At 38.6% G+C, this 15,191-nt stretch overlaps 1 protein-coding gene across 2 annotated transcripts in view; it reads left to right on the top strand.

Annotated features, from left to right (window-relative positions):
- RELN (reelin) overlaps window positions 1-15,191 on the top strand; it is a 519,467-nt gene that overhangs the window by 347,987 nt on the left and 156,289 nt on the right. For both annotated transcript variants that reach the window (XM_023192552.2, XM_023192551.3), the window contains exon 20: window positions 3,007-3,243. In XM_023192552.2, the coding sequence (XP_023048320.1) occupies window positions 3,007-3,243 (237 nt within the window). The remainder of the gene's footprint in view (window positions 1-3,006; window positions 3,244-15,191) is intronic.

The raw sequence follows: 15,191 nt of genomic DNA, 5'->3' as shown, positions 1-15,191 counted from the left end.
TGATGCCTTTATCCATTTGCTATATTTCCTTCAGTATAAATTGCTGCCTGTAATTGCTGTGAATTCCATATTGTTTCTTCATGCCATGGTTGTTCAAAAATGAAGTGTGATTCATAAATTAGACGTGCTAGTTGGCTAACCACTATTACTCTTCGACTATTTTAAATAATTTGCTGCCTATGATTCATTCAGTAAATAACTCTCTCTGCTTGTTATTAATAAAAATTTAATGTATCTAAGTTAGTCTTTTAATTCCAACTGACTAGAATGTCTTGTGAACTAATTGGTATTTTTCTTAATGTAAAATTATGTATGACTGGTGAGACTAAAATTATTCTAGCTTTTCTTCTTAATTATAGGGCTTGTTTTTACTCTAAGATTATTATGAAGTCTAATCTTAGTTTCTTTTTATGTCTTGATTATTATATGTGATCTCCTCTTTGTTCTATCATGTCATCCAATTCCATAGTGTATATCATTGTAAAACACTTTTTAAACAATTTGATCTTTATATTTGATCTCCTCTTTGTTTCTATGTGTCACCCAATTCAATAGTACATATTACTATAAAACATTAAAAAAATAAATCTATGAGGTTAGGACCTACAAACAAAAGGAAGATTGAGGTAGAAAGTTGACTTAAGTCTCTGTGTTCTCCTCTAGGAATATTCTGATCAGACAGTTTCACAGCTATTCTAACCAGCCACTATAATTTGCAAAGAGGTAAAATCATCAGGAACTCCTCCTACACCCAAAGATACGATGTAGAAGTTAAGAACAAGGCTTTAGAGCCAAGTTCTCCAGATCCAAATCCTGGCATTAGCACTTATAGTCTGCTTAACCTTAAAGGGATTATTTAACCTCCTTGTGCCCCTGTACTCACATGTCTATCAGGCATATACTGATAATACGTACTATGCAGCAAAAATTTGTTGAGTCCTTATTATGCGCCAGATACTGCTCTAGGTACTAAGGCATAATAGTGGAAACCAGACAAAAAAGTTTCTCACCCTTGCCGTAAGAATAGCATTATTCTAATTTCACAGATGAAGCTACTGAGACACATAGAAGCCAAGTGCTTTATCTACAGTTGCGAAATCATTAACCATTAGGTGTCAGAGTGGTAACACTGGCCCAAGAGTCTGATTACAGACCCATAATCTTAACACCTCTGCCATGAAAATATTGGTCACTTCATTCACTACTATCACATTCATATACACTATTTTCCTTAAAAGTTGCCTGGGAAATTCTAGTTTCCAGTTGTTATATTAAAAAATAATATTTATTTTCATCAGAGAGAATATTAACTGCTTTTATAATTATTAATATGAAGAAAAATTATGTTTTTAATAACTGCTAAAGAAATTATTAAATCAATGACTGATATTTTCATTGTTAAACCAGTTTAAATATAGTTTATTTAGTTTCTTTCTATATATTATGTATTTTTATAAATATATGCATTTATTTAATAAACAGATTCGAAAAATTAAAATGAAAATTAGTAAAATACTTAATTTAACAAAACCTGACTCTTCTAATAAATTTACACTGATGAAAAATTTTATAGATTTTAGAAAGTATGTAAAACTCATAAATGTATTATAGCTATGTAATACATTTAGTTTAAGAACTGTTTTTAGGGCCGGGAGCACTGACTCACACCTGTAATCCCAGTACTTTGGGAGGCCAAGGCAGGTGGATCATGAGGTCAGGAGATCGACACCATCCTGGCTAACACAGTGAAACCCTGTCTCTACTAAAAATACAAAAATTAGCCGGATGTGGTGGCATGCGCCTGTAGTCCCAGCTACTCAGGAGGCTGAGGCAGGAGAATCACTTGAACATGGGAGGCAGAGGTTGCAGTGAGCTGAGATCATGCCATTGCTCTCCAGCCTGGGCGACGGCACAAGACTCTGTCAAAAAAAAAAAAAAGATGTTTTTAAAGTTTTATTTCTGTATTTGCATATGGATTTTCCTTTATTTAGAAAATATGTTTTCTTCTGTTGCAACAAGTCCTACCAGTTCTGTACTGTTTGTATAATCAATGGTGATAGTCATGTTAGTCTACCCCAAATATCCATGTACAGATTATTTAAAGGAAAACTAGGTAATTATTTTTTAAATAACTTTCAATATGTAAAACAGCACATTCCCAAGAGGTGGTTTAGCATGTTTCTTCACACAATAAAAATATGAAAGCCAATCCAATTTCTCAGTAAATACAGCCTTAGATGTTGAAGTTTTAAAATAATTTCTTTCTAAGTTATTCAACTAGTCACTTGACTTAGGAAGTTTTTATTTGCTCATTAGTTTAAAAAAAACAAAACAAACTCAGCCCTTCCAGTGTGTCTTTACTGCAAGCACCTTTCCTGGTGTTTAATTGTACTTTGACGGTGACAAATGTTCCCTTTGCCATTTGCTTCACATCTCACCTGCGTATGGATGCGAGCAGCATGGTACTGTGATTTATAGAGCTTTCAAGTAGATGTCATTGCAGTGGCAATTAATATATGGTTCCTGCTGCTGTGTACAATAATTGCTCCTGGAAATTAGATATTATTCTTAATTTTCTTCCCCATTTGTCAGATACAGGTTTATTGTCATAGCTGCCATGACACAGCAGATGACCTCACACACTATGATAAACTCATGGGAATGAGGAAGTATCCTGGTTCCAAACAGCCAAAACCGTAATATGTGTAACAAGCTGCCCAAGATCCTTTACCAGACTGTGATGAATACTGTCACTTTGACCACCATGTTTATTGAGAGCTTTTGCAAAGGCAGATGAGTGAAAGCAAAGTTACATTTTGGGGTGTGTGTGGAAGACTTTGTTGGAAACAGACAGGAAACTGGACATCTCAAAGAAACATGTTTATAATCATGGGAGAACTATTTTTTAATGCTATACTTCAGGAGAAAATCGATCCCACTATAAATATTTGTGTTTTAAGATGACAAAATAATCTGAATTTTGACCCCCCTTTTTTTTTTCTCTAGAATAATCTCTGTAGAACTACCAGATGATGCAAGGCAGTTTGGAATTCAGTTCAGGTGGTGGCAGCCGTATCATTCTTCCCAGGGAGAAGATGTATGGGCTATTGATGAGATTATCATGACGTCTGTACTTTTCAATAGCATTAGTCTTGACTTTACCAATCTTGTGGATGTCACTCAGTCTCTGGGATTCTACCTTGGAAATGTTCAGCCATACTGTGGCCACGACTGGACCCTTTGGTAAGGATTTCATTGTTGTTGTTGTTACAGTTTGCACTAGGAATTAGAACATGAGGATGATCTTCCTGATCTACTTGAAAACAGAAGTACTGTTTTCAAGTCTTTACAAGTATGTCTACACAAGCCTACTTGTATGTCTGCAAGTACAATGTCTTGGGAAAGAGGACCGAAAACAAAATACTGATAGATTTAAATAAACGTAAAATTTTATGGCTGGGCATGGTGGCTCACGCCTGTAATCCCAGCACTTTGGAAGGTCAAGGCAGGTGGAGCATGAAGTCAGGAGATCAAGACCATCCTGGCTAACAAGGTGAAACCCCGTCTCTACTAAAAATACAAAAATTAGCCAGGTGTGGTGGTGGGCACCTGTAGTCCCAGCTACTCGGGAGGCTGAGGCAGGGGAATGGCATGAACCTGGGAGGTGGGGCTTGCAGTGAGCCAAGATCGCGCCACTGCACTCCAGCCTGGGTGACAGAGCAAGACAACGTCTCAAAAAAAAATTACCATATTTATTAATCTCAAATTTTCATTTCCCACAGTTACATATTTAAAAAACAACAACAACAACAAAAAAAACCTTTTCAAAAAGTGTTAGTAATTAAAGTGACTTCAGAGGCCCATGGGGTTCATAATGAAACATGAAGTCACTCTAGTGACTATTTTAATAAAATTTATCATGAGTCACTCTGTTTTCATGCTCTCTTATATAAGGCCCCAGAAGTATTTTTAGCCATGATTGGTTAACTAACATCTCCTTTTTAATCCATGTTATCAAACACCATTGGACCAGTGACTCATATAGTTAATGCCAGTGGGGTTTCAAAATTGTGGGATAGCCTAATTAAGGTACCCTTCATTTTTAGATTTTTCCTCCTGGGGTCATGTGCGAATTTAATTATACAACAAACAGTAAATAATTTAAAGGTGATTAGTACTTCATGTACATCAGTAGGATAATACAGTAGTGTTAACTAGGGGCAGGAGCTGGCTGCTTTATGTAGGAAACTCCCAAGAGGCTTCTCGGAGGAGGCTACCTTTGTGTAGTTCACATGGTGGATATAACACATTCCACTGATTGGAAAGTGGGAGAACATGAAAGCTCCAGCCACATGAAGATCTGGAGGAAGAGAAATGCAACTACAGGAAACTTTGTGGTGCACACAGTTCCCCCAGGCGAGAGTGACCATGACATGTTCAAGAACCAGGAAGGAGGCCAGTTGTCCTGGAGACCAGGTAGTGAGGTAGTGAGTGTCAAGGAAACCAAGAGATATGCAGAGGCCAGTTCTTTTAGGGTCTTCTAGGCCCAGAGATCCTGGACTTAAACTCAGTCCTGTATGATTCCAAAACCCACAACCTTCACCACTGTGTATACTGCCCCTCTCTAGGTTCCATTAGGACTGGAAATATGATTGAAGAATCATTTACTAAGAGATTTTTATTTTGTATTGAGTCATGGTCAGACCAATTTAATTCCTTCAGATGAATCTCACTGAAAGCTATTCACCACTGTTGCTTCCAGAGAGCATATCATAAATGACCCATCAGTGACCTTATCATAAATAGAGGTAAATTTTACACACTATTGCGCAGAAAATTACCTTCGATGGGACTTGTGCATGTATAGTTAGATCTCACAGACAGCAGGCTCAAATTCTAGCATCAAAATGACAGCTAATGGAATGGAGGTACAGCTGGTCACTTTTGCTGCAAGCACTGTCAAACTGGATAGAATGAAATTTCTAAATTTCTATAAGACAAAGTAGGAAGGTGGTGTTTTTTTGGGTTTTTTATTTTGTTTTGTTTTGTTTTTTTGAGACAGAGTTTTGTTCTTGTCACCCAGGCTGGAGTGCAATGGCGCAATCTCAGCTCACTGCAACCTCTGCCTCCCGGGCTCAAGAGACACATTTTCTATTTGGTAGACTCAGATGCTTGTTTTTACAGATGTTCTTTCTTAGTCCCGGAGACTTTAAAGAAAATAAAGGAATAAAGCCAATAAGGTGTAAAGATGTAGAACAAAATGAGATTTCTTAGAATTTCTTGCTTCTGAAAATTTAAATTGACCTGAATTTACAGTAATTCAAACTGATCATGTACCATAAACTCTATCGTTCAAGTTTGTGTAGAAGAGTTTTTCCTAACACTTTTAATATAACAGAGTCATATCATGAATGCAAGTCCTGTATCATGTTTACTTTCATAAATAGTTAACATCTGCTCAGATAAATGCAAAAGTTGCTGAGCATTTTAATTTAACACTTGCATTGAATGCATGATAACAGCAGTTTAATTTCTGTGCTTTGATCAAAACCCTAAGAACAATATCCTTTCACACAAGTCTGATGAATATTCTTAACCCACCACCGCTTTAATTGGTGGAGATACATTTACTTTGTGAAAGTACAATCACAGTAATTATGGAAAAACCATAAGAAAACATAAATAATTGTACAATTCCCATGGGCACCTTGAGCAGCCCCGTAGGAGTTTTATTAACAACCACATGTGAGCAATCGATTTGACTTTCTGATCTTCTCTGAAACGAAAAGGAGTTGTCTTGGTTATGAAACAACAGAGAGTATACCCTGGCGGTGATAATGAGACTACAGAAACACATTAACCACTTTAATAAGGACATGAAAAATGCTTGCTTCTCATTAAAATGAAACAACATGGAAGATCTCAAACTGTTCCTATTTTCTTAGCCAGTGAGTCAGAATAAAATCCCTTTTAGTGCCATTGTTTTCTCTCTGCCACTGTTAAGGAATACATTGCCCAAGATTTAATGTGAATTCACCTTGGGGATGTTTTTCAGAAACACTTGTTACAATATTAAAATTTAAGTGATGATATCGACCAACTATTTATTATAATCTCATAGTCCTAAAACAAGCTGTCATTTTTTAAATGTAAAACCTTTGGAGCATATTGTCTTATGAAGTAAAAATTATTTAAACATATTTAAGTATGCGGTCTCTGCCCTTTAATGACCTTGTTTCTCTCAAGGGAAATTTTGAAATATATATGTGGTCTTACGAATGGCTGGTGTTAAATTAATTATTGTTGGTTTTTCTCAGCTGTGAGTTCTTTTGGTTCTCATTTTCTAACTCATGACTTTCCATGAGCGTAGATTGTCGTTACTCAGAATGTTCTTCAGGGAAAACTTGGACAATTGCTTTTTCATTAGAAGAACTACAGTCAATATGCTATAAATCACTTTCCAGCATGTCATCCTAGAGCACTTTTTTCCAGTGGAGAAATGAATTACTTTTAACTCTTCGAATACTTTCTTCCATACATAGTATCTGAACTCAGAACTTCTGTCTCCTTTAGGTTCTAATATTCCTTAAAACCTCTTACATATATTTTAAGATCACTAAGGGAAAAATTCTAATTGAAGTTTATTATATTGCATCTAGTACTATTAGTGATAACACCAAGGGAACATTAACATTCCTCTAGTTTATTAGATGAACATAACATTCATCTAATAAACCAGCTAGATACAACAGGTGGGAAGGACATTGCTGTCGTATTAAATATAGAGTTTGAGTTTTAAAATGTGTACAGTTAAGGCCAGGCACAGTGGCTCATGCCTGTAATCCCAGCACTTTGGGAGGCCGAGGCAGGCAGATCACCTGAGGCCAGGAATTCAAAGACCAGCCTGGCCAACATGGTGAAACCCCACATCTACTGAAAATACACAAACTAGCAGAGCGTGGTGGCACATGCCTGTAATCCCAGCTATTTGGCAGGTTGAGGCACAAGAATCGCTTGAACCCAGGAGGCAGAGGTTGCAGTGAGCTGAGATCATACCACTGCTCTCCATGATCTCACTGGGTGACAGAGCAAGACTGTGTCTCTAAATAAATACATAAGTGTACAATTGAGAGAGAATAGTTGTTGTAGCATTTAGAATTGGCAATTGTTTTCAGGAAATATGGTGTGGTACAAACATAGGCTTTGAGGTCATAGGCCTGAGTTCAAATTCTCACACTGCCACTTAGAAACTTGTAAAACTAAAGCCAGATAATTTTAACTAAGGAGGAATTTGGAGTATATATTTTGATGTAGCTGCTTTAGGAAGTTTGCATCAAAGCAACTTTATCAAAAGAGGAAATAACTGAGTTTTGTTAGTAATGTACAACAGACATCCCTGACTTCTAGCTCCACCCAGAACTTCTACCCTTTCATCCCATCTTTGTCTTTCATTCCCTTCACGAGCTAGTGCCATCCCTAACCTTTACTCCTACTCTAACCACTGCCCTATACAGCCTCACTCCATTGCCAGCCCCTAATAATGAACTATTAGTTGGGCATAGAGTGAGAACACCAGTCTTGCACATTCTTTTGTAATTTCTAGAAGGTGACGTATTTTAATGATTTCTTTTATAAATTACCAAACCTTTTCCCATATCAAAACAGTAACATCAAAAGGCCACATATTCAAGGAAATTTGTTTAGCCTCTTTGAGCCTGAGCTTTTCTTTTTCTTTGCACCTTATTTTTTTTTCTTTATTTCTTTAAAAAAAAGGTGGGGGGGGATACATGTGAGCCTGAAGTTTTCATCTGTAAAATGGGAGCAATGATACTTACTCCCAAAATTGTCATAAAGATTAAATGAGATGTTAGATAGCAAATACCCACCATGAGCCTGCCATTTCCATTCCCTTCACTGTCTCGTTGAAAGAAAGAAAACTGGTATCTATAAGATCCACATAATGAGCAACGTTTTTGAATTTTGAAAGCTAACAAACATTATTTTGCCTGAGCAATACAAAAGAGCATTCTCTGAAATTTAAAGAGATCAAAATAGAAATGTTAAGAGCTTTATTGTATAAACTAGGTTTGGTTGAGGGAGAAGGTTGGAGGGTTGTGCAACGGAAAGCTCATAGTGGGTGTACTTATTTTTGTCAGTACTTTCCTATCTAAATGCCAATCACCATCACTACACAGATGGATTACATTCTAGGAATGCTGAATATGTTATCATAGAAAGTATTTTGTGAATGGTGAGTGATTAGGTTACTAGGAAATCCCAGACCTGAAGGATCCTAAAAGCCTGTTTATGTCATAATGTAACTTAAACACAGTTCATTTGCAATAAAAAGGTAGAAAAAAGTGCTATGACTCTACTAATAATTAAAGCAAAAATTAAGATAAGAAAAGCTATAGTTTTTGTTTATCATTAATGGTGCTTGAGGAACAGCAGATATAACTAAAATATTCAAAGATAGACGAGACCTGTAGAAATGTTCAAAGGGCCTCTTGGGTACTTTCATGGGCATGAAAGACAAAAGGTACTTGTTCCTTATGTCTAATTTTATTTTTTTTAATTAAAGCTTTCTTTCTTTTTTCTTTTTTTTTTAACACAAGTAAATCACTGGTACTAGTCATCTGTTGGTCATTTTTTAGAGAGAGAAATTTCCTAAAGTAAGTAGGGAAAGAACAAAGAAAGTAAAAGAGCAACATGAAAAAAGTGAAATCAGCTGTGATTTACAAAAGGCATGAGGAGGCCAGGCACAGTGGCTCACACCTGTCATACCAATGGGAGGCCGAGGCGGGTGGACCACCTGAGGTCAGGAGTTCGAGACCAGCCTGGCCAACCTGTTGATACCCCGTCTCTACTAAAAATACAAAAAATTAGCCGGGCATGGTGGTGGATGCCTATAATCCCAGCTACTTGGGAGGCTGAGGCAGAAGAATCACTTAAACCTGGGAGACGGAGGTTGCAGTGAGCCAATATCGTGCCATTGCACTCCAACCTAGGCAGCAAGAGTGAAACTCCGACTTAAAAAAAAAGGCGGGTGGGCATGAGGAAAAGAGGGTCACATTGAGTGGTATGTGATGATGTGATGGGAGGATCTTTGAAACCTGATGTTCCACACCAGCCCCAGGTGGCATGATCAGCCTGAGAGAGTAGGAAGCTAGAGGTGTAAAATGAAGAGAACAGTTGCAGTGTGGGTGGCCCAAGTCAAAGGGAATTGACAAATGCGACGTGTTCAGGACATTTTAAAAGTATGTGTTCATATTTCATGGGATATTTATGAGCATCGACAAGCAAAAATTATTTGTTTGTATATTTTATGAGAAGCAGCAGTCACCCAGGCAAAAATCCCAGATTAAAAAGGATCCCAAAAGCCTGTTTATCTCATAAGTTAAATACAGTTCATTTGTCATAAGAGCTAGAAAATAGTAGTACCATGGCTTATTAACAATTAACCAGTACTCTAGTGTTATATTATTATATAATAATGTGACAGAACTGAATGATAGGTGAAATTTTAAGTTATACAAGATGGGCTATTTGTTAACATACGTGTAGGTTATAAGGACCATCAGGAATCCACAATAATGTGTAGTAATGGGTAACTCAGAGTTTGCCAAAATGACCTGAGAATGACCATCAGAGCTCATGCTACATAAACCTGCCCCTGTAGGGACATTCAGGCCCACAGGAGGATCTGCACACAGTGAGCAAGCATTGTACCACACATTTTAAAATGAGGTCTACCTCTCCTTCTGCTACCTTTTGGTTAATTTATTGAAATAGGAATATGTGTTTAAAGAGGTTTGAATCAGAATCTTAACTACATGCAGATCTTTACTCCTTTGGATCAATCTTGGGAAACTAGTCACTGTTTGCCTGATACTAATTGTAAGGATTGTGTTGTTGGTAAACATGGGTGAAGGGGGAGTCAGATTAGTGCCTAAATGGACTATTAGATAGCTCTATTCCTTGGTTCACAAGGAAAAAAAATTGCTGACAATCCTTTATAAAATGAAACAACCTATAGAATAACAGCCTAGTAAATTTTGTTAGGATTGTCCTTTCACGAAACATCAACCTGTAGCTTATACAGAAATTTTGTCTGTTTAAATAGTTTGTTAGCAAGCTTAGAGTATTCTTGAAATTGTCTCTTACAAAGACTATTAACAAGAGCAGTAAATCAACTAATATTGTACTGCTGAAGGAAGTCAGTCCGGGTGAGATGGCTCCCAGGAGCCACCTCAACGACCATTTCACAGTAAATGATTGTCTAGGAAGCTTAGCAGATAGATAGGTAAATACATTGAGTGACAAATGGAAAAGTCATTTCCTGTTACTCTGAACAGCTGTGAAGAGTATTCTTCGTACTGAAGACTTTTGGTCCCTCTATAAAATTTCCAACATAATAGAATAGATGTATAAGTGACTTTCTAAGCTAGAGCCTATTTATTTAGCTTTTCCCCAATGAAGATTTCATTACCTGAAGTTTTTCATTTATTGATAGACTAATTTATACATTCAGCTATTTATTGATTGATTTACAGGCACTATTTGTACTAAAAGTGTAGCAATTAGTGTTGGAGACAAAGATAGAAAGGCCCTTTGCTTGTGAACCTTACATTCTAGAGAGAAATAACAAGTACTCAAATTCATAATCATATTCCAGACAGTGATAAGTGCTGTTAGGGCAAGAGAAATGGGGTTTTATGTGGCAGAAGTGGAGAGTGGAGCTATTTTAGGTAAGAGGGTTGGGGAAGACCCCTTGGGAGGCATTAGAGTCTAGAATGATGAAAGAGACAACTACGTAAAAGTATGGAAAAAGAGCTGTGCAGGCAGAGGGAACAAGCAAGGGCAGAGGCCCTAAGGCAGCCAAGAAACTAGATCATATAGCTTCATAGAACAATATAAAGAAGCTGGATTTTACTCTAGTGTTACAGGAATCCAGCAAATAATCTGGAGCAGGGGAGTGATGTAATCTTCCTTATGTTTAAAAAATATTTGTGATTGCATTGTGGAGAATAGGGGTAGAGGATAATAGAAGGAGCAGTAGAAGGAGCTCAGCTAGGATGCTAGTAATGTCATCTTCATGTGCTTAGGATAGGATGCTGGCAGTGGATGAATGGACTATTTGGAGATATATATTAGAGGATGTATTAATGATCGGGACCTGCCTAAGGGGTGGATTTAACGACTATATTCTAAAACTTACTCCATGTTGATGTCCACGGGGTTAATTTTTAAGTCACGTATTTCTCCAAAGTTAGAGTTCTCTAAAAATCTTGTTTTGGACTAAATAGCTGAGTGAGGTTTCGGAAATAAGGAAACAGACCACTAAACAAATTAACAGCAAGAAAAGTCTGCATTTGATGGTTTACATTTGTGCTTCTTTCTGGTTTGTTGGAACACATTTAGCAGTCTGAGACAATTATTTTTATTTTTGTTTTTATTTTTCTGAGACAGAGTCTCGCTCTGTTGCCCAGGCTGGAGTGCAGTGGCACAATCTCAGCTCACTACAACCTCTGACTCCCAGGTTCAAGCAATTCTCGTGCCTTAGCCACCTGAGTAGCTGGGATTACAGGCGCCTGCCACCACGCATGGCTTATTTTTGTATTTTTAGTAGAGACACAGTTTCGCCATGTTGCCCAAGGTGGTCTCAAACTCCTGGCCTCAAGTGATCCACCTGCCTCTGCCTCCCAAAGTGCTCAGATTACAGGCATGAGCCACCACACCCAGCCTAGTCTGAGACAGTTATTTTCTATGGACAGTGGTTCACAAAATCTCCTTGACAGGCCCTGGTTGAGCCATGTGGGTCAGCCTCTGCAGCCTCCTTCCCTGCCTTGCTGCCTTTCACTCAGTCTACTCCAGTCACACTGCACTTCCTTCTCTCTGCACCAACAAGCCAAGCTCTGTCCTCTCCCAGCAACTTTATATAAGCTGTGCCTCTGCCTAGGAACCTTTTCCATTACTTCTTTTGGGCACAGTGCTTGCAGCCTCCAAGCTTTCCAGGAGACTGGGAAAAGTCCAAGGGCTGCAAAAATGTGTATCATCTCAAAACTATGACAAGAAACTCACCAAAATAAAATGAATACATTTTAATTAAATGTCTACAAAATACTACATTAGGCTAACTTCATTAATTGCTAAATTTAATATTCATAAAATTTCAAGATGGAAATAATTTTTTGGTCCAATTCCTTAGTATGCTGAGAAATCACAGCCAAAAGTATATTAAATGTATTACTAGTAGCCAAATGAAATTTAAAGGCAATGTTACAAAATCTGTTTGGGTACTTTTTGCAGCCCAAAATATTTATATTTAATGTGAGACATAGGTGCATTTTAATATGTTTTCTATGAAGTGAGATTAAATTTCCAAAATCAAAACTATCAAGATCCTCAAAAGTCTTAAAATGGCTCTGCTTGAGTATGCTCTAAATAAGACACTTGGTTGCACATAGTTGGAAGGAAAAAGAAAGATAATTTCAAAGATTCCTCGTGTATTTTCTCTCTCCCCTCCATGCTAAATGTTTTCAGCCAGGGCATCAGACCTGACTACATCAGCCAGTGTGTTCTGTTCTAAAAGGGAGTGATGTTCAAGGAAATAGAGGAGACAGAAAAGAACTGAGAGAGACAGGAGTGTGTTGAAAGGGCAAATCCTAATGATAAGTGGTATAAATGTGAATCAGGTTAGGCCAGGCACGGTGGCTTACGCCTGTAATCCCAGCACTTTGGGAGGCTGAGGTGGGCCGATCACTTGAGGTCAAGAGTTCAAGACCAGCCTGGCCAACATGATGAAACCTTATCTCTACTAAAAATACAAAAATTAGCTGGGTGTGGTGGTGTGCCTCTGTAATCCCAGCTACTCGGGAGGCTGAGGCAGGAGAATCACTTGAACCCAGGAGGCGGAGGTTGCAGTGAGCTGAGATCATGCCCCTGTTACTCCAGCCTGGGCGACAGAGTGAGACTCCATCTCAAAAAAAAAAAAAAAAAAAAAAGTGAATCATGTGAGTTCTCTTCAACCAAAATTGAATCTGGAGATAATGTGGATGCAACATAAGAAAAACAGGAGTCAGGGAGTTCGTCATAGCCTGAGATCGGAGATGAATTGAAGTTGTGTTAGTCCATTCTCACGTTGCTAATGAAGACATACCTGAGACTGGGCAATTTATAAAGAAAAAGAGGCTTAATGGACTCACAGTTCCACGTGGCTGAGGAGGCCTCACAATCATGGCAGAAGGCAAAATGCATGTCTTACATGGCGGCAGACGAGAGAAAATGAGAGTCAAGCGAAAAGGGTTTTCCCTCATAAAACCATCAGTTCTCATGAGACTTATTTACTACCATGAGAACAGTATGGGTAAACCCACTCCCATCATTCAGTTATCTCCCACTGGGTCCCTCCCACAACACGTGGGAATTAGGGGCACCACAGTGCAAGATGAGATTTTGGTGGGGCACAGCCAAACCATATCAGAAGTTGAGGACAGAAACAGGAGAAGCTGGAAACAGCGAAGGCTCTTCTCATCACCCTCATCCCCACATTAGTGACAGGGAAATACTGCCCCTGACAACTCGTCTAGACACACACACACACACACACACACACACACACTCTCTCTCTCTCTCTCTCTCTCTCTCTTACTTTCCTGACAAAAGACTGGCAGGCACCACGAGAGCGGTGAGAATCGGCTCTTCCCTGGGTGCATGGTCTCCTGCAGTTGGCCCCTCTCTGACCTTTGGTCTCCCTCTCTCCCTTATTCTCTGGGGGACACAGCCCACGTTGCGCTTTGCATTGACTCCCCCTCCAGTGGGCACCTAGCAGAGGTTTGCTTTTTCATCCACAGATTGCTCCAGCTGATGTGCATTTTCCAAAAAATGCCGTGAGGTGGGCACAATGAAGACTTATCAACAGAAACTTGACAGAAATCTTTGAAACCATGATCTCACCAACAAATTTCTATAAACTTTAAAACTATATATTTGTTAAAGTTTTTGGAATTAGTTGCTGACATCTGGAATGTTGGGTAAATTGGCCTAGTTCCACAGGAGACACAGGCGAGTGGCTGGGCTGAAAATGGAATCTGGACTTCAACAGAAGGGGTGTAGGAGCTGCTCTCTGAGGCTTCTGAAAGAATCTCCCATCCCACAGCAGCACTGCTGCAAGTCCACATAGCCTGGTTAGAAAGAGGAGACAGCGTTCTTTTGTGGTCATCATGGCCATTGCGTACAGACAACCTGAACCTCACAGTGGACACACTCCCCCCAATTCTATCTCCTATGAAGTTAGCTGATCCTTGAGAGTAAACTGCCACTAAGCACCCAATTTGATGCTGAGTTTTCATTGGATAGCATCTTTCTGTAAATGCTGAATTTTTGTTTGTTTGTTTGTTTGTTTTGTTTTTTGTGTTTTTTTTTTTTTGAGACAGTCTCACTCTGTCACCCAGGCTGGAGTGCAGTGGCATGATCTCAGCTCACTGCAAGCTACACCTCCTGCATTCATGCCATTCTCCTGCCTCAGCCTCCCGAGTAGCTGGGACTACAGGTGCCCACCACCACGCCTGGCTAATTTTGTCTTTTTGTATTTTTAGTAGAGACTGGGTTTCACCATGTTAGGCAGGATGGTCTCGATCTCCTGACCTTGTGATCTGCCCACCTTGGCCTCCCAAAGTGCTGGGATTACAGGTGTAAGCCACCGCGCCCAGCCAATCCAAATACTTAATTAACAGCAGCCAAGAAACTCAACTTATGCTTTTTACTAAAGAGTTTATCTAGCTTAAAGTACGATTCTAGCCCTGAATTGAAGAACTATGTATAAATTTCCAAACTGAGAGAATGGGAATGGGAATGAAAAAGCTGAAGAATATACACTGTGAACTTTAAATAGGAAAGGTAAAGATAAGCAAAACAACACAGGTGCTAGGGGCAAAAAGTAGAAAAAGAGCCTGAAACAGATGCTGAGAAGCACATGTATTCCAAAAGATTTTTGATTCCTGACATAAGCCAAAAATCTTATCTAGATAAATAAGAAGTTGTCTATCCACTTAGAAATCCATAAAGACATTTTAAATGAAGTATTGGGTAAATACATGCCAAAATGCATTGGTAGAGAGATTTCAAATTTGTCTGGAGCTGTAGCTTTTGCCTCTTCTAGGCAGAAGGAGAGGCTAGAGACCAGTAACAGG

Source organism: Piliocolobus tephrosceles, chromosome 8, assembly GCF_002776525.5.
Source record: "Piliocolobus tephrosceles isolate RC106 chromosome 8, ASM277652v3, whole genome shotgun sequence".
Taxonomy (NCBI): domain Eukaryota; kingdom Metazoa; phylum Chordata; class Mammalia; order Primates; family Cercopithecidae; genus Piliocolobus; species Piliocolobus tephrosceles.
This window is presented reverse-complemented; position numbering and strand designations above follow the sequence as displayed.